General features: G+C 41.7%; 1 protein-coding gene and 1 pseudogene across 2 annotated transcripts in view; one reads left to right on the forward strand and one right to left on the reverse strand.

The window, feature by feature from the left end:
• Window positions 1-2,073: 2,073 nt before the first annotated feature.
• LOC143656831 (high mobility group protein B3 pseudogene) lies at window positions 2,074-2,789 on the reverse strand (annotated as a pseudogene).
• A 5,513-nt stretch (window positions 2,790-8,302) lies between these two features.
• OSBPL10 (oxysterol binding protein like 10) overlaps window positions 8,303-20,000 on the forward strand; it is a 328,106-nt gene continuing 316,408 nt past the window's right edge. For both annotated transcript variants that reach the window (XM_077129920.1, XM_077129921.1), the window contains exon 1: window positions 8,303-8,601. In XM_077129920.1, the coding sequence (XP_076986035.1) occupies window positions 8,318-8,601 (284 nt within the window). In that variant the 5' untranslated portion in view covers window positions 8,303-8,317. The remainder of the gene's footprint in view (window positions 8,602-20,000) is intronic.

Genomic DNA, 20,000 nt, shown 5'->3' on the forward strand with positions numbered 1-20,000 from the left:
CTGGCTCTTAGAATTCTCTCTTTATCTTTGGCATTCAACAATTTGATTATAATGTGTCGTGGAATGGATCGAGTTGGCTTTATCCTGTTTGAATTCATTGACTGTTTTGGACGTATGTAGTTACATCTTTCATTAAATTATTTCTTTGAATATCCTCTTTGCACTTTTCTCTCTCTTTTCTCCTCTGGGACTCCCATACTATGTATATTAGTATGCTTGATGGTGCCCTAATAGGTTCGTTAGACTCTGCTCACTTTCTTCATTTTTTTTTTCTACTCCTCAGACTGAATGATTTCAAGTATCTTTTCTTTAATTTCACTGTTTTTCGATTCTGCCAGATGCAAGCTGCTGTTAAATCCTTCTAGGGAATTTTTTCTGTTATAGTGGTCTTCAACTCTGTTTGGTTCCTTTTCATAATTTTGAGACTCTTTATTAAGAGTCTCTTTGGGTTCCTTTATTGTTTTTCTAATGTAGTTTAGTTCTTTGTCCATGTTTTCCTTTAGTACTTTGAGCATATTTAGGGCTATTTTAAAAAGTCTTTGTCCTGTACATTCATCATTGATGACTTTTTGTGTTTTAATTTTCTCCTTTGCTTGGGTAATTATTTCTTGTTTCTGTGTATATTTTGTTGAAACTGGGGCATTTTGATATTTTAATGTGTTATCACTGGAATTTAGACTCTGAGACATCGGTTCCTTAAACCTGTATCCAGTTAGTGTTATGAAAGAAATTTCCTTGAGTGTTAGGAGCTTACAGAGGAAAAAAAAAAGGAAAGAAAAAAAGAAAACCCCTTTTCCACTCTTTGAGGATTGGCCTATGTGTCTGCTCTCCTTTAGAGTTTATCCATACAATGAATTTAGAGAATTAACGCCAGGCAAAATTGTAGGATCCTCCTTGTTCTTTCTGCTCATGTATCTTGTCTTAGGCATGCATGCATGGCCCCAGGAATTTCCCCATGTATAAGTATATTATAAGAATGTCCCCTCTTCCCTAGGAAACAATGTTTCTTCACAGTCCCAGACACTGCACTGAATGTCCTACAGCTAGCTATTCCTGTCCCAGGCAGCCATGACTTGACTGCTTTCCCACATTGCTCTATCATGGAGCTCTTTAAGCTGCCTTCTACCTGTAGGCTGAGCTCTGGACAGGGGGGGCTACATCAAGTATTGTCAGGCCGAGTCCCCTCAGGCTGCCACCAGATTGATTGGCTTAGACTTCCTTGCCTGGCTAGCTTGCACGAGCCTTACTCTGCTTCCCTGGGAACTGGGACCAGGGTGCCACCCTGGGAGCAAGTACAGGCCAGCTCCTCGCTGAACCAGTGAGGGGTGGGAGAGGGGCCAGTGAGGGTGCCATGAGATCCTACCGCTTTTTTTTTTTTTTTTTAATGTCATACTGTTTATTTAACTGCAAAAACATCTGGGCATTCTAAACATACAAAAAAAAAACAGAACACTACAAAATCTATTTAAGTAAGAAGGTTCTTGAACTTCGATGCAGTGGTTTTTCACTTCACTGACAATGAAGAGTTCTGCAGTTTGTTGAATAATAAACAGTTTAAAAACTACTTCGCTTAACTAAAAAAAAAAATTCAAATACTTCTCAGGTCAGCTGACACCCCCTCCTTTCCACAGCTACGAATGGCAGCAGAATGCTACGTCACTATGTACAAAAACAAGACAACCTGAAGCTAAGTGGAGGCCCACTGCAGTGTCAACAGGTCCAGCTTCCCAGTGCACGTCCTAAACTGTGGCCCGGCTAAAAGGCATCTCCGCCACCGCCTCAATGCCCCGCATGGACCATCCAAGAATTTCCCTCATTTCATTCATTTTTATCAAGTATAGCTGTGTACAGTTGATAACAGGATTTCTAGCCAACAACTATAGTTAGCACCACCTTACAAATTAGAAAACAATAACAAAAAAAATGCAAGAAACATCTTTCAATGCCTTGTCACACCAACAGCAAAGTGCACAGAGCGAGGAGGACACCAGAGGGTCTTTTCATTTTAAAAACGTTTGGAAATACGTACAATCTTGGTACAGTCTCAGGGTGCTCCTGACACCCAGGGCCACTTCATGTAAACCAGTGACAATTTCTAGAGCACTCTGAGAGACTACAATATGATGATGATCCAATTTTGTAATTAAACCTAATGAGGGCAATAGACACATCGCAAATACGAGCTGTGTCCAGTGCAGTGCTCCCCTCGTCCAATGTTTTCACAAGGAGACAGCAACAGTTTTTATTCTTCCTCTTCCTTTTCCACCTTTTCTGTGCAACTTAAGTAGGACCCTTTGTGCCGTCAAACTTTCCTTTAGACTTATAGTCAGTGACATCCTTCTTGTACTTTTCCAACCGCTTCGCTGCCTTATTGTAAGGCTGCTTTTCATTGTCACTCAGATTGTTCCACATCTCGCCCAGCTCTTCGGCCGCATTGCCAATAGAAATGCCAGGGTTTGTGGATTTGGGCGGAATTGTGAACAGAAGAGGAAGCACACAGACGATGGTTGTTTTAGAGCATTAGGGTCTTTCTTCTTCTTGACTCCCCTAGCTGGCCCATGAGCTTTCATTTCCCAATTGTAACGTACTTCGCCTGGCTTTGCCGTTTCATCAAATTTAGATTTCTCCTTCCCAGACATTGTGTTCCACCTCTCAGAGAGCTTCTTTGAAAATTCTGCAAAATCAACAGGGACCTCAGGAGTTTTCTTATGTTGCTCTCTGCATGTCTGCACGAAGAAGGCTTAAGTGTACATCTTGTACTTTGGTTTCTTGGGGTCACCTTCAGCCATCCTGATGGTATTGTCCTTTGATCTGGGCAACCATGATGCACAGCTTGGTGCTCCCAGCCTGGCGCTAGCTGCTTTCCTGAGAGTCGCCTTGATCCTACTGCTTTTTCCTTGGTTTGGCACTTACCCTGTCACTGCAAAACTTTAACTGTTTTCAGGAGCTTTGAGAAAGACGTTTCTCCCAGTTCTCACTGGTGGTCAAAGCATGTGGGGGGATACGGAGCCCTGGAGTGTTCCACTCGGCCATCTTGATCAGGGTAGTGCCCCTACCATCTGTGGCCATTCTTAAATTCAGCTTTTGGCAAATGTGCAAAGTTCTCTGCTTAGCTCTCCAGACCTGTGAATAATTCTCCGTGATCCTTGGCTCTAACCTCTGGAACCCTTGGTTCTGCCCTCTGAGTCATCCTTCCTTTTCCATAAAACACAGCATATGTGTGTGCCATTTTTTTAACCCACGTTCATAAAGATTTCTCCCAGTTTAAGAATTTTATATTTCACATTTTAGTGCATGATCCATTTTGAGTTTATTTTTGTATAAGGTGGGAGGTATAGGTCAAGGATAATTTTTTTTGCATGTCTATCTGATTAGTAAAGCATTATGTGTTGAAATGTGGCAGAAGTGACAGTGTGCCACTTCCCAGGCTAGGCATTAAAAGGCCTTGCATGCTTCTTCCCTCTTTTGGAACCCTGCAGGTGTGACGAGAACAAACCTGGGCCAGTCTGCTAGAGGGTGACACGCCATGTAGAGGAGAGAGAGCACCCCAAGAAGGACAACCCAGGCCATCCAGCCAACCCCCAACACTGGAGAAGTTCCAGCCAGGATTAATATAGAATAAATTGATTCAGACTTTCTGTGGTAATTTTGCAATATATAAGTCATATTCATAATATTTGTATAGAGTTTTACCTAGCCTTTACAATTCCAGTATATTATTCTAAGGAAATAATTGAACAAATGTAAAAGGCTATTTAAAGAGAATATTCCATAGTAGCAAAAGTATGAAATACCCTAATGTTCAACGGTGGCAGAATAATTAAATTAGGGTTCAAGAGTACAGTGGAATACTCAAACTGTTACAAATGATGATATAGCTCTAAAGCAAACTGTCTAAATCATATTCTTTAGTGAACAAAGTAAATCATAAAGCAGTATATATTTTTTAGCATGAATCCATTTTTTTGAATAAAAGAACTATGTCACTGCACAGAAAAATGTCTGAAAGGGTATCCATAAAATAATACCAGTTGTTTTCTTGGTGGTGGGGAGGCTGTTTCAGAAGATTTTCACTTTCTGTTTTATACCTCTGTTTGTGAATTTTTAAAAGTGAGCATCAATTTTAATAAAATGAATAATAAGAACAATGACATAATTTCTACTTTGGAAAAAATGTTAATATAATGTGAATAAGTGGTTTACTGCAACGCTGCAAATGACGCTTGTTGCTATTTAATTCACCCCCTGTAGCCTCAGGGTCCTAACAACAAAGCTGCTCATTCACATCATGGTGACTGTCTAAACTTGAATCTGGTGTTTTCCTTGTCCCACCGGATGTTTGCATGCTCACATTCACAGCTGAATTTCTGGCAATGGGCTATATTTGCAAGAGGGTCCTGTTCTACTTCCCTCATAGTGGTGCTGGGACAATCAATTTCAAAATGAACAAAAATACAACAGTAAATGAAATTCTAGGCACTGAGCTGGACTTTCACTGGTTTCATTAGGCTGAGGAAATGAAACTTGTTCCATTATGAAGCAAGTGGTTAAGAATCCATCAGTAGCCAAATTGCCTGAGTTCAAATACTGGCTCCTTTGGGATTTGGGCTAAACCTGTTTTTGATTCAGTTCCCTCCATCTGTGTAATGGGAACAAGAACTGTGCATATCTCGTTTGGTCGTTTTGAGGATTAAATGAGACACTATGTGTAAAACACTTAGAACAGTGCCTGGCACACAGTTAAGTGCTGCATAAATATTAGCTGTTCTTTTTGTTGTTATTATTTGGGATGGAGAACCTAGCAGACCATTTCTCCTACAGATATGACCAAGTGGATACCAGAAGGTGATCTGGTTGTGACAGTTTTCTCTTTACTTGTGGCCAGTCTTCATTCACGTCACCTGGCTAAGTCAACGTCCACTTACTCTGGTCTACGAACATCCTCCCAACGCTTTGTGTGCAGTTGGCAAAAATGGTATTCCCAGCTAACCAAGGGAGTTCCAGAAGCAGCTGCTGGGAATTCCAGACCAGCTTGCTAGGTCCATGTGGAGGACATAATGCAGTAACCAGCAACCTTGGGGGGGGGGGCCTATTAATTATTTCCCATTATTTTAAAAGGTATGGTGGGTTTGTCTTATCACTCTAAGCATGCATGTCTTCCTTTCCCAAAGTCTTCAAATGGTCTAGGGTGGCTGCTAGATTCCCAGTCACTGTATTTGCATTTGTATTTTTCTCCTAGTGATTTATAAAATCTGGGTAAATTAGTGAACTATGCCCTTATCTTAGTTATATATGTGTTGCAAATATTTCTTTTCAGGTTATTTTGTCTTTTGTTCTCAAATTGTTTGCCTGATACAAAGACATTTTTCTCTTGAAAGGGAATTCTGCAGCCAGCTCTTAAGTATCTTTTCCATACTGGCTATACTGGGGGGACGGGGAGACGAAGGAAAGATTTTTGGAATAAGTGACTTTTAAGTCCAAACTGCATGGATGAGTAGAAGACTAACCAGGATGAGAGAGCAGGGAAGAGTTTTGCCAGCAGAGAGAACAGCATGTGCCTCATCTCTCTTCCATAGTATTGCCTCTTCTTTTACTGTATCTGCTCCATTCATTTCTTATTATGAACTTGCCTCCTCTGCCATTTCTGATCTCACACAGTTGGCTTGCTTCTGGCCCATCATAACATTGACAATTCCTTTCAGCTTAGCTCCTTTCTCAACTGGAATCTATTGAGTGTCTTGATTTTTTGGTCTCAGGTGAGAATTTGCTGGGATAGCTCATCCAGTTTTAGGCTGGCTAACTATGGAGTAATTGTGATATAGGTTAGAGACTATGAAATACAATGATAGTACTTTCCTTTTAATAGGAGCTTAGCATGAGCAGTCTCCCATAAAAGGGGTGCTGTTTTAGCATGTAATTGACATCTATATTTCAATATGCACCCGCTTTCTCAGTCTTTATGTCAATAAAGGACTTAACGAACATTCACATACTAATCACTGTATCAATCACCTTAGCAAAGCTATGCTGTGTCAACAAGCGACCCCCACTATCTCAGTGGCAACAACAATTATTTTCCTCCTTATATGGCCAATACTAACTGGCTTCAGCTCTGCTCCACCCCATATCTTCTCATTCCAGGACTCAGGCAGAAATGAGCCCTTATCTGGGACAAGCTGCTCTCCAGGCAGAAAGAAAAGTGGAACCACATGATGGCTCTTAGAGTTTATGCTTGGAAAGTGGCATGCATTAATTCTGCTCACATTCCATTGGTCAAATCAATTCCATTGTAAGCCTGAGACCAGTGTAGGGGAAGGGTACTTTTCAAACACGGAGAAGTGATAAGTATTTTGAGCAAATGAACATTCTTCCATAGTTCATTGTAGCCAGTATCATCAGTCTCATTTTGTGGGTGAGAAAAATAAGGCTAGAAGAGGTAACTTCATCAAGGTCATAGATTCAAACTCAGGTCTGTTTGGCTTCAAAGTTGGACTTTTCTACCATGCAGTTTTTTTAAAACTGTGTATTGGCAACAGTAATTATAATTTACTGGGGGACACGACCACTTCTTATCAGCCTCAGAAGGGTCTCCACTAAAATATCTAGAGCTAAACTACCTTGGTAAGTTTCCTGGATGGATTTGAAGCTAGAAAGGGGTCAGGGTTGGGGAAATGGCTCCCATGAGAGCTATTTCATGCTATAATTTTTTTTTAACTGTTGAATTATTTATCTCCTTTATGGGTTTGCATATCCTTTAGAGAGGGGTCATATCACCCTTTTATTTTTGTGATGGAAAACACTTCGGACCAGGTGTTTGTAACGCAGCTATGACCAAGTTGATACCAGAAGGTGATCTGGTTGTTTTTATGTGCATGGTGTGTGTGTGTGGTGGTGGTGGGGGGCAGTTGGGGGGAGTGAGCTACTTAAAGCTAATTTGCTAGAGTTTTAGAAACTTGTAGATTGCATTGGATACTTCTATTTACAAAATGATTAGTGGGGTGGAGAGACTGCAACTCATTTACTTAAAAAAAATTTATTATGGTCTATTAAAAAACATTATGTTTATATATATACACAACATTTATTTAACGACTTTCAAGTACACAATTCAGGGGTATTATTTACATTCACAATGTTGGGCTACCATCATCACCATCCACTACGGAAACTTTTCCATCACCCCAAATAGAAACTCTGCATCCATTATACATTAACTCCACATGCAACACATTTACTTTTGCCAAACAGCAACCATTTTAGATTGAGAAACCTAGTTGAAGCTCGGTGTATGTTGGGTTGGGAGTGGAGGCAGGAAGTACGTCCAACACACAGAATCTTCCTTAGGTTTGCAGAAAGGCTTGTGATGTCCCCTGCTTTAGGGGCGGTCTTATAGGGGGCGTGGTGCTGTATGATAGAAAAGCGTGAGTTTTGACTTTCCAGGGTTATATGTGTAGGGATGAAGGCAAAAGAGGAGCCTAGGGCGCACGATTTAAAGAGACACGTGCACAAACGTGAGTTTCCCTGTCTCACTCCATCCTGGCTCCAGTGTTCTTTATACATTAGCATATCTCCACTGCGTGAGTAATGCACCTGGCGAGCTTACCTGTGAGAATCACCTGCCCTTTCCCTCAGACACTCAGGAAACCCGCAGGGCCGCCTGCCCCGTACTTTGCTCTGCCCTAGAGGCTAATTTTCAGGTTACCACGTACATGCGTCTGGCCGAGGTTCTTGTGCCTAAGACGAGGAGTGCGTGTATATGCCCAGTCAGGCGGGTCTATATCCGGGTGGTCAGAGTGGGTGGGGCCGCTCCTCCTTCCAGGTCCGGAGGTGGGTTGGGGGTGGGGGGAACGACGTGCGGAGATTCCCTTTTCGCAGCTCCAGATCCGAGAGGGTGCGGCACCAGGAGCTCCAGGGCGTGGATTTCGGGCGTTCCCTACTTGCTGATCCCGCACTCCAAAGCGCCCTCCACCCCCGGGCGGCTGCAGGGCCGCGAAAGAGGAGGAGGGACCAGAGCAGGTCGGGCCGAGCCGGCCACACGCTGGGAACTTGCGGGGTAAACTAGTGCGGAGGGAGGGGCCGGGGCCGCGACGGAGGAGGGGCGGCCGCAGCTGCATCCAGCCCCGTTGGCTTCCTTCCCAGCTCTCCTTCGCCTCCTCCTCTTCCTCCTGTATGAGTCAGGCATTTCCCGGAGATTTGGAGCAGCCGCGCGCGGCCGGAGCGCCAGGAGCTGTAGCAGCAGCTGCCGCCGCCGCGCAGCGAGCCCCAGCGCCGGGGCCGTCTCGGTGGCTGGCTCCCGCGCCCCGGGCGCGCACACACCATGGAGAGGGCGGCTCAGGGCGCTGACAGCGGCGGCGGGGGCAGCAACAGCAGCAGCCGCAGCAGCAGCCGCGCCACCTCGGCTGGTTCCTCGCCCTCCTGCTCCCTGGCGAGCCGGGGGGTGTCCAGCCGGTCGGTAGTGGCCGGGCTCGGCGGCGGGGGCAGCCGCAGCAGCCCGGGTTCGGCGGCCGCTAGCCCGTCCGGGGGAGGCGGCCGCAGGAGGGAGCCCGCGCTCGAGGGCGTGCTCAGCAAATACACCAACCTCCTCCAGGGCTGGCAGAACAGGTAACGCGCCCACTGCCCGCGCCACCACGCGCCCCTCCCCGCGCGCTGCTCAGTGTGTGTGTGTGTGTGTGTGTGTGTGTGTGTGAGTGTGCGCGCGATGGTGCCGCCGGCGAACGCGGTGCTGCTTACGCACGGGTGTCCTTCCTGCGTCCCTGTTCCCCGTGAGGTTGGGTGTCCAGGATGGGGCGCGCCGTGACCCCACTCTGGGACCGCACCGCAGTGTCCGGGGGTGGGGAGGCGAGAGCTCGGGTTTTCTTCTGTAGTGGGACCTGCAGGGACTGAGGCGGCAGGGAGCGTGCTAGTCGCCGTGATGGCGTGCCGGCGGTGTCCCGCACCCCTGAAGAATGTCTGGGAAAGGAAACAGAGAGTGCGTGTTTGGTGCCCGGCTGAAAAAGCGTTAACATTTCTGGTCCGATCATAGCAATTCTCTGTATAAATAGTTCATTTTAAACTTCGGTCGTTAGAAGCGACGACGACAGCAACTGCCAATTGTCATCCTTAGTGCCCTCGGGTGCGTGTGCGGTACACCTTCCCCAGCTGTGGCTTGGGACCCCCAATCTTTGCAAAGGAAGTTTAGTGTTTTTCTTGTATTTTAATATTTCCCCCCTTTCGAGATGGACAGTTTGCTTTTTAAATTATTGTTTCCCCCTGTAGATGCCTTCCGAAGTTTCTGCTCAGTCTCCGATAACAGTTTTGAATAGGCTCGTTAAGGACACGTGGAAGGATGAAAGCGCTCCCCACACGCTTGGGGGGTGGTGGTGTGTGGACGATTACAGTGAAGAAGACTTAAAAGGCGCAGAAGTGGTACAGCTGTTCAGAATTTGTTACGTTGTTTTTCAAAAACAGACTAGAGGGAAATACAAATGTCCGCTCAAGGAGAAATAGAGGGCTTTTTGGAGAGGTTGTTGGTGGGATTTTTTGTCTTGCCTTTAAAAGCTCTTAGATCTTAATAGACTTGGAGTTCTTGGGGTAGGTATGAGATTTGAGTCACAGCCTGGGAATTCTTGCTGGTTTCTGCTCATAAACTAGATTATTACTTGGTCATATCTTCCAGTAGCTTGTTTGGAAAAAGTTCTGGTTGCATCCAAGTGGAAACATGACCGCCAGATACTGTGCAGGAAACTCCACTAGGAAGAAGCTACCTTCCAAAGTACACAAACTGTTGTTTCTATGTTGATGTCAAACTTTTCTGAATTCCTTGGTTTCTTTGGAGATCTGTTACTATATTAGTGAAAGTTTAACTTTTGAATCCTTTTATTTCTCAAACTAATCCCAGTGCCCACCCTTGCCTCTTCCTTTTCCCCTTCAAATCTCGAAAGTTGAAAAAGAATAGGTAGAGTTCATAGGAAGACAGAGAGATGAGATGACTAAATCTGAGTTCAGTTCTTGGTAACCATGTCTTATAAATGACACCTTAGGGTACCTTCTCTGTGATAGCATTTTGGTAGTGTGTTGGACAGTGATTTAGAATGTTTTTTCCTTAAGTAGCTTATGATACTAACAGAGCTTTTACCTTGGATTCCAGTGATTTTACTTCTTAGGGGACAGTGTTGTACCTGTAACATATTTTAAAGGACTTGTCCTGTGGAGTGGATTTAAGAAGAATTGGAGTAACTCATGCTTTTGCATAATTTAAAATTCGTTGGGGTGTTTAGGTTGAAGGGAATGTTGAGACGAGGCAAAATCATCATCATTCTGTGTGACTGCGGCTACATAGGTGAAATGTGATATTGTGTACACTACTGAGCATGCTTAAGTGAGGCTTATCATTACTGAATTGGTTTCCCGTGATTTATAGCTGTCTGCCACTGTTTGTTCTTACTATAATAGACTTCCATCTTCTAAGCTACCGCTAACTTTAGAAGCATTGTCTCATTTCAGTGGTTAATGCCTTATGTCAGGATTTGGATTTCCCACATCCATGTTCTCTCAGCTATGGCTGAAGGTCCATTAGTGATCTGAAAAAGATTTATGATGGCTCTGTGATGGTACACTTCTCCCTTCTCAAGAGGTCTTACAAAGGGAGATTTGCATCAGTGAAAAGGAAAAGACGAGAATAAAGACAGAAATCTTGAGAATGTTCATTAATTTATTTACTCAGTGACTATTTTATTGAGCACCAATTATGTGCTCAGTAGGACTATCTTCTGTTGTAGGAGCTGGTATTATATCGGTGGACAAAACAGATGGGCATTTTCTCGTAAAGTAGTTGAAGAGATTCAGGATTAAAAAGTAGGTGAAGTCCTCTCCTAGCCCCTCCTGCCCCCAGCCCAGGGTGCAGATAGGTGGACTCACTGAGTCATGCCCCTTTTGGGGGCTCTGTAGCCTCTGCCTTTGGCAGTGTTTTTCAAATCCCCTGCAGTTAATGAGGCTCTCCAGACACACAGTTCTTGGAGAACACTCCCAGGCTGCTGTGCTGTTTATATTGCCCTTCACCAGCTCCCAGGACTTAACACCAGTTGTCCATTAACAGTTTTTATCCTTTTTTCCTTTTGCATGTCCTCAAGTTGGTGTAAAGCTTCCATTTTAACACTCAGCATCATATTCTGCCTTTATTTATTTGTAGTACTTTCAGCCCTATCAGCAGGTCCTTAGGAAGGCGGTTTGGACCAGAATACAAAATAAAGGATGCGAAGAGAGGACACAGAAGAGAAGATCGTGTCATGGAAACACCCACCTCAGGAGCGAATGTCCAGAACGCTTGGTTCCACACTCATTGGCTGAGAGAGTGCGAAATAATCAGAATATGGGGAAAAATACTTTAAGGCTTTTCTATAATTCATTATTATATATAGCTTAGGAAAATTTTCAGATATAATAGCATTATGTAGACTTACAGGATGGTGTTAAAGAGTAAATACATCTAAACAAATGAAGAAGAAAATTCCATAAAGTGGCAAGTGTTTTGAAGGTAGAAAAATGATGAAGAGCTAAAAGCAGCTGTTTGTGGAAATAATTTTAAGTGTGGATCTGGAGTCTTTACTGCTGTTCATATTTTAAGCTATAGCGCTATCTTATCACCCATTTTTTGGTTTTTGTACTTTGGATCTGAGAAGTTTTTTGAGGAGATAACGTCACTGAGCCAGCAGTGAGAAGGAAGTAGGCGAAGGGCTCTCCAGGTGTAGGGCTCAGTAAATGCAAAGGCCAGGAGGTGAGAACAGGCTTTTGGGTGGGGCACGATAGCAGAGAGTAATGGGGAGGGTGAATCCCAGGAATCTTGGGGAGGCAGGCTGGTGCAAGAATTTCAGTCTGTGTTCCAGCTGCTCAGGAAGGATTTTCGGCGGTAGGGGTGATGGTCTGATTTTTGTGTTAGAATGTTCACTCTGGCTGCTGGGTGGAAATGGAGATTGTAGTTGTTTTGTTTTGTTTTGTTTTTAACATGCATGGTGACTGTTTCTTTCTTTCTTTCTTTCTTTTTTTTTTAAGAATGGTTCTAAAACATCACGGTAAGCCAGGTTGAAAGGTAAAATTTTAAATAGACGGTTTCATAAGGAGTTAAAGCATATGTAATGACTGTTCACACTACAAAATCTTTTTTTGTAATATTTTTATTGAGAGATCTTCACGCACCATATAGTCCATCCAAAGTATACGATTAGTGGCTCACGATATCATCATAGTTGTGTACTCATCAATGTGATCGTTTTTAGAGCATTTGCATCACTCCAGAAAAAGAATTAAAAAGAAAAAAGAAAAAAACCCATATATACCTTACCCTTTACCCCTCCCTCTCATTGACCACTAGTATTTTAATCTATCGAATGCTCTTTACCCCTTATCCCCCCCATTATTTATTTATTTTTGTCCTTATTTTTTTACTCATCTGTCCACATCCTGCATAAAGGGAGCAGTAGCCATGGGGTTTTCGCAATCACATGGTCACATTGTTGTAAAAACTATATAGTTATACAATCACCTTCAAGAATCAAGGTTACTGGAATATGGTTCAAAAGTTTAAGGCAATTCCCTCTAGCCACTCCAATACACCATAAACTAAAAAGAGATGTCTGCATAATGTTTAAGAATAACCTCCAGGATAACCTCTCTGCTCTGTTTGAAATCTCTCAGCCACTGAAACTTTTTTTCCTCTCATTGCTCTTTTTTTCCCTTTTGGTCAAGAAGGCTTTCTCAATCCCATGATGCTGGGTCTTGGCTCATCCCCAGGAGTCATGTCTCATGTTACCAGGGAGATTAACACCCCTGGGAGTCATGTCCCACGTAGGGGGGAGGGCAGTGAGTTCATCAGCCGAGTTGGCTGAGAAAGAGAGAGGCCACATCTGAGCAACACAAAAAGTTCTCTGGGGGTGACTCTTAGGCGTAATTTTGAGTAGGCTTAACCTATCCTTTGCAGGAGTATGTTTCACAAAGGTGAGCCCCAAGATTGAGGGCTCATCCTATTGAACTGGTTGTCCCCACTGTGAAGATATCGAATTCCCCAGATGGGAAGTTTAATATTTTCTCCTTTCACCCCAGTCCGCCCTGGGGACTTTGTAAATCCATTTTTATTTGCTGCTCAAATTACTCTGGGATGTATCAGGGCATCACACTAACCTGTATGAACCAAAAAGATCTCACACCCTATTCAAGATTGCATGTAAATATGGTGTTCGAATAAACTTACCATACAAGTTAAATTAGATAACGTGTTACCCAAAGTATAAATTTTGTACCAAATAAACATCTCTTCCTTTGGTCTCACACAGAAGTTGAAATAAAAAAATATAGACCATATCATCCTTTACCCTGTATTCTGATTTACCTTAGCCCAGATCTGCTTCATTCATATCTCTCATCAAAGTCTGACAATTGTTTCAGTGTTTTTAACAGCTGCTGTATGGAGTAATGTCATAGCCTTGGAGCTCTAACTCTGAGTCTCAGGTGTCACATTAATACCCAAAGTACCAGGGACTGACCAGATTGTACATAAATATCTCAGCATCTCAGAATTTAGAAATAACGGTTACAACTCCAGAAGATGTGACTGCTGTAAGAGCTTATAGTTTAGGAACCTCTGCAATAGACCCCACCTGATAACCCATGCTGTTAACTTCAACTTTGAGTTTGTATATTATTGTTAGCCCATATGAGGTGGGCACGATAATACTTGTCTTTTTGTTACTGACATTTCATTCACCATAATGTCCTCAAGTTTCACTCACCTAGTTGCGTACCTCACAACTCTACAAAATCCTGATTTTAAGAATTTATATACCTATCTGTCAGTAGCACCTGGATTTTTGAAATATCGAGTTATTTTTCTCTTGTCTGCATAGACGTCTTATGAGCTGTCTTCTGCTTTTGTTGCCTGATCTCAGGGTCCCTCTGCTTTCTCTGAAAGGTAGTCAAGCTATTCTTTTATATTTCCTGGGTTTTCATGTTTCCTGGGGGTCAAGTTCTGTTGTCCACGGGCCGTGTGGACGTTCAGACTGAACCTGGATGAGAGCGACTGGAAAAAGAAGCAGCTCCCTTGCACGCACAGCTCTCATCACCACTCATCCATCTGGAAGCTTGAGTCTGTGTGGCCCAGGGGTGACTAGAGATAAGATTTTTAAGGGGTGAGAGCAGAGAGGACCAATTAGGAGGGGACTGTGGTCCAGACAAGTGATTCTGGGGGCTTGGACTTGGAGAGTAGGAGAAGTGGAGAGAAGGGGGAGATTTGGGCAATGAATGGTTTGCGAGTGGAGAGAATGGAAATTGCTGATGGATTGGATGTAAAGGTGAGGGAAGAAAAGGGTCAAGGATAACTCCTGAGTTGACAACCTGGTCATTCCCTGGTACTTTGGGTATTAATGTGACACCTGAGACTCAGAGTTAGCGCTCCAAAGCTCCAAAGCTGGGAGGCCTGAAGGATGAGCTGTCATTTATGGAGTTGAAGATCTCAGGAGAGGAACATGTTTGTGGGTAGGACCAGGAACAACCCAGAGTACTGTTTGGTCTGTGTTCAATTTGAAATGCCTCAGCGGGGTAAGAAATTGTCTGGGTGAACTGAAGTTTATCCTAAGGCTAATTTTAGTCTCAAGCCAAAATGGAACTACTTTGAGGTTCCCACAAAGAGAGGCTTTGAGGAAAGAATTTCTAATTGGATCTAGGAATCGATATATGAATATTTGAGGGTCTTCATTGCCATTCACTTTTTGTTTTGTTTGGAAAAGTATAGACTCAGCCTTCAGTTCTTTTTTGGGTGGTGGATACGATTGTAAGGACTCAATAACGTACTGAAAGGCAAATCTTGACTAGAACAAGACACATGTTGGCAAAAGAGAACTGGAGGCATTCATTTGGGGACGAAGAATAGTGTGGGCTCTGGATTCAAATTCTGACATCAACACTTAGCACACGTGGTGCCTTGGACCAGTTATCTTCACTGCTTTGGGCTTCTATTTTTCTTGTATTTTTTAGGTGGGGAGATGTATATTATCCTTCTCATTGGTCCACTCTGAGGATTAGGTGAGAATACCAGCATATAAAGTGTTGAGGATAGTGTGTAGCAAGGAATTGAGAAGTGGTAGCTATTATTGGATCTTCAATTTATCCTTCTTAAATGGACTCTTTCTAGTCCATAAAACTCTTGGTTTTAATTTCTGAGTTCTGTAGTTACTCTGGGACCACATTAACATAATTATTGCAGAGTTCTCTGGGGAGAAGATGATGACTTCATTTGGAAGGGATCATTTCACTTCTTGGAACAAAAGTATATAGCTTGTACGGGCAGCACGTTACTCTCTCCCCCTACCCCTAATCTCTAATTCTCTTTATTTTTCTCTAGACCACCACCGTCTGACATACTCTGTGTTCTGACTTTTTCGTCTGTGTGCTAGAATATAAGCTCCCTGAGAACAAGGAGATTTGACTCATTCAAACACAGTTCCCCAGTGCCTAGAACAGTGTCTGATATAATAAGGGTTTAATAAATGTTGTGAAATGAATAAGAGAATGAATGCATGACAGAGAAAAAAATCAAAGCAGGGCTTCATTATATTTTGGCCAGTGGCTAGCTATTAGTATTATTATAGAAATGGTTCTCTATTTCTTTGTCACCTTGTCGTTGTGTTAATATGTTTACACTTTGCCCTGTTCTCTGCAACTAATGGCCTTTGTCTTCTAGGTTAGGAGTTCTGGATTTTCTTGTGACGTGCCCTTCCTAATTGAGAGTCTACCACAATCCACCTCATGTAGTGCTTTAGTGACCAAATATCCAGAGCTTACTTGAATTGATCTGGATAAATAACGTCCTTGGAGAATGCAGCATTTCAGCACTAGCCATGATTTCCCAGCAACTTGGGGTCATTTCTTTCAGTAAAAAACAAACACACACCAAAACAGGATATATATTAATTAAAAAATATTTATGTTTATCTCTAATTATGTTATCTCTAATATGTTTATATTAGAGAGATTGTAGGTTTACAGAAGAATCATGCAGAAAGAGAGTTCTCATACATGCACCTCCCCCCACCCCCCGATTTTCACTAGTATTAACACTTTGCTTTAGTGTGCTTTAGTGTGTAGCTTTGTTACAATTGATGATACAATATTTTAAAAACTGTATTAACTATAGTCCATAGTTTACATTAAGATGCGCTGTTGTGTTGTCCACTTCTATGTTTTTTTTAAATATTGATTCCAGTAACATATATGCAATCTGAAATCTCCCCTTTTAACCACACTCAAATATATAATTCAGCGTTGTTAATTACATTCACATTGTTGTGCTACCATCACCACCATCCATTACCAAAACTTCTCTATCGCCCCAAACAGAAACTCTACACGAACTAAACATGAAGTTCCCGTTCCCTACCCTGGTCCCTGTGTAATCTGTATTCTAATTTATGACACTATGAATTTGTTCTAATTATTTTGTATTAGTGAGCTTATACAATATTCATCTTTTTGTGTCTGGTTTATTTCACTTAACATGATGTCTTCAAGGTTCATACATGTTGTCACATGCATCAGAACTTCATTCCTTTGTATAGCTGAATATTATCCCATTGTGTGTTTATACCACATTTGTTCATTCTTCTGTTGATGGATACCTGGGTTGCGTCTGCCTTTTGGCAATTGTGCATAATACTTCTGTGAACACCAGTCTGCAGATATCTGTTCAAGTCCCTGCTTTCAATTCTTTGGGTATGTGCCTAGACTTGGAACTGCTGAATCATCTGACCATTCTATATTTAACTTTCTGAGGACCTCCCAAACTGTTTTCCACAGTGGCTCCACCATTTTACATTCCCCCCCAGCAATATATGAGGGTTCCAGTCTCTCCACATCCTCTCCAACACTTATTTTTGTTTTGTTTTGTTTTTTTAAGAGTAGGCATTGTAGTGGCTGTGAAAGGTTATCTCACTGTGATTTTGATTTGCATTTCTCTAATGGCTAATGATATTGAGCATCTTTTCATGTGCTTATTGGCTATTTCTATATCCTTATCAGTGAAATGTGTATTCAACTCCTTTACCATTTTTAAATGGGTTGTTTGTCATTGGGTTCTTGAGTTAAAGCAGTTCTTTATGTATTCTAGATATTAAATCCTTATTAGTATGTGGTTTCCAAATATTTATTCCCATTGAATAGGTTGTCTTTTTTACTTTTGTGGTAAAGTACTTTGTACAATTTTTTTTTATTTTGATGAGGTCCCATATACCTGTTTTTTCTTTTGTTGCTCATGCCTTTGGGGGTAAATACTTAAGAAACCATTGCCTGAAGGTTCTGAAGGTGGTTCCCCTATGTTTTCTTCTAGGATTTTAATAGTTTCGCTTCCTATATTTAGGTAGTCTTTTTTGAGTTAATTTTTGAATATGGTGTTAGATAGGGGTCTACTTTCATTCTTTTGCGTATGGATGTCCAGTTTTCCCAGTACCATTTGTGGAAGAGACTATTCTTTCTTTTTTGAATAGGCTTGGTACCCTTGTCAAAAATCCATTGGCAATTATGAAAATCCTGCTATGAACAGAAGTGTGCAAACATCTGTTCAAGTCCCTGATCTAAATTCTTTTGTATATATGCCTAGTACAGGGATTGCCAAGTCATATGGTAATTGTTCTATATTTAGTTTTCTGAGGAACTGCCAAACTTCTTTTCATAGTGGCTGCACCATTTTATATCCCCACCAGCAATGAATGAGTGTTTCTCTCTCTCCACATCTTCTCCAACACTTGTAATTTTCTGTATTTCTTAATAGTAGGTGTTGAGGTGGATGTGAAATGATGTCTCTGTGTACTTTTGCATTTCCCTAATAGCTAATGATGTTGAGCATCTTTTCATGTGTTTATTGGCCATTTGTATATCTTTTGAGAAATGTCTATTGGGTCTTTTGGACAATTTTTAAAATCAGGTTGTTTGTCACTTTGCTGTTGAGTTATGGTATTTATTTATATATTCTGGATATTAAACCCTTATCAAATATGTGGTTTCCAAATATTTACTCCTAATGTGTAGGTTGTCTTTTTACTTTCATAATAAAATCCTTTGATGCACAAAGGTTTTTAATTTTGATGAGGCCTATTTATCTATTTTTTTCTTTTGTAGTTTGTACTGTGGGTGTAAAGTCTAAGAAGCCATTGCCTGCCAAAAAGTCCTAAAGATGCTTCCCTATGTTTTCCCCAGGAGTTTTATAATACTGGTTCTTATATGTAGGTCTTTGATCCATTTTGAGTTGATTTTTTGTATTTGGTTTGAGGTAATATCTGCCTTTACTTTTTTGCACATGGACATCCAGTTTTCCCAGCACTATTTGTTGAAAAGTCTCATCCTTCCCAAAAGAGTAGACTTGGAACTCTTGTCAAAATCAGCTGGCCATAAATTTGAGGGCTGATAACTGAATTCTTGAATTGATTTCGTTGGTCTATATGTCTGTCCTTGTGTCAGTATCATGCTGTTTTGGCTACTGTTGCTTTGTAATAAGTTTTAAAATTGAGAAGTGTGAGCCTTCCAATTTCCTTCCTCTTTTCAAAATTTCCCTTGCCCTTGCACATAAATGTAGGGTTGAATTTTCCATTTCTTCAAAAAAGATTGTTGGAATTTTGATAAGCATTTGTTTCCATTTCCTTGACTGCTCAAGCAAATGCCATTAAATGGGTTGGCTTAAACAATATGAATTTATCAGGTTACAATTTTGAACTTAGGGAAAGATCAAAGCAAGGTGCCATCAAGGTAATGCTTTCTTCCTGAAGACTGGTAATCTAGGGCTGGCTGCTGGTGATTCTTGTCCTGGGCTCCTCTGTCACATGGCAATGCATTTGGTGGCCTCTCCCTTCTCTTCTGGGTTGTTGATCTTTTTGCTTCCATGGCTTTTTATCTCATTGTGTGAATTTTATTCTGATTATGAATGACTCCAGTAACAGGATTAAGACCCATCCTGATTGGGTTGTGCCATACCTTAACTGAAGTAACCTCATCAGAAGCCCTTCTAACAATGATTTCAACCCATAGGAGTGAATTAATTTTAAGAACATATTTCCTTGGGATACATACAGCTCCAAACCACCACAGCATTCATTGACTCTTTAAATCAGTTGTGGTAGAACTTACATCTTAATATGTAGTCTTCCAGTCTATGAATGTGGAATGTCTTTCCATTTATTTAGGTCTTCTTTGATTTCTCTTAGCAGTGTTTTGTGTTTTTCTGTGTATGTGTAGTATTTACAACCTTGGTTAAATTTATCCCTAGGTATTTGATAATTTTAGTTGCTGTTGTAAATGGACTTTTTTCTTGAATTCCTCTTCAGATTGTTCATTAGTATTGAATAGAAACACTATTGATTTTTGGTTGTTAATCTGGTACCCTGCTACTTTGCTGTATTTGTTTATTAGTCCTAGCTCTGTTGTGGTTTTGTTGTTGTTGTTTTTCTATATGGGCAAGCACCGGGAAATGAACCCAGGTCTCTAGCATGGCAGGCAAGAACTCTGCCTGCTGAGCCACTGTGGCCCGTCCTCTATTGTGTTTTTTAAAGGATTTTCTATATGTTTGATCATGTCATCTGTAAATAGTGAAAGCTTTACTTTTACCTTTCCAATTTGGATGCATTTTACTTTATTTTTTTCTTGCTTAATTGCTGTGGCTAGAACTTCCAGTATAATGTTGAATAACAGTGATAACAGTGGGCTTCCTTGTCTTGTTCCTGATCTTAGAGGGAAAGTATTTTAGTTTGCTAAAAACTGCTAGAATGCAATATACCTGAAACTGAATGGCTTTTAAAAAGGGGAATTCATTAAATTGCAGGTTTATAGTTCTAACACAAATAGAAATGTTCAAATTAAGGCATTAACAAGAGTTTACTCTAACTCCAAAGATAGGACCGATGACATCTTGGCTTTCTCTCTCAGCTGGGAAGGCATACTGGTACCTTGCTCCTGGGCTCTGTTGCTTTCAGCCTCTGTTCCTGTGGGGGTTC

The sequence above is a fragment of the Tamandua tetradactyla genome, chromosome 15, assembly GCF_023851605.1.
Source record: "Tamandua tetradactyla isolate mTamTet1 chromosome 15, mTamTet1.pri, whole genome shotgun sequence".
Taxonomy (NCBI): Eukaryota; Metazoa; Chordata; class Mammalia; order Pilosa; family Myrmecophagidae; genus Tamandua; species Tamandua tetradactyla.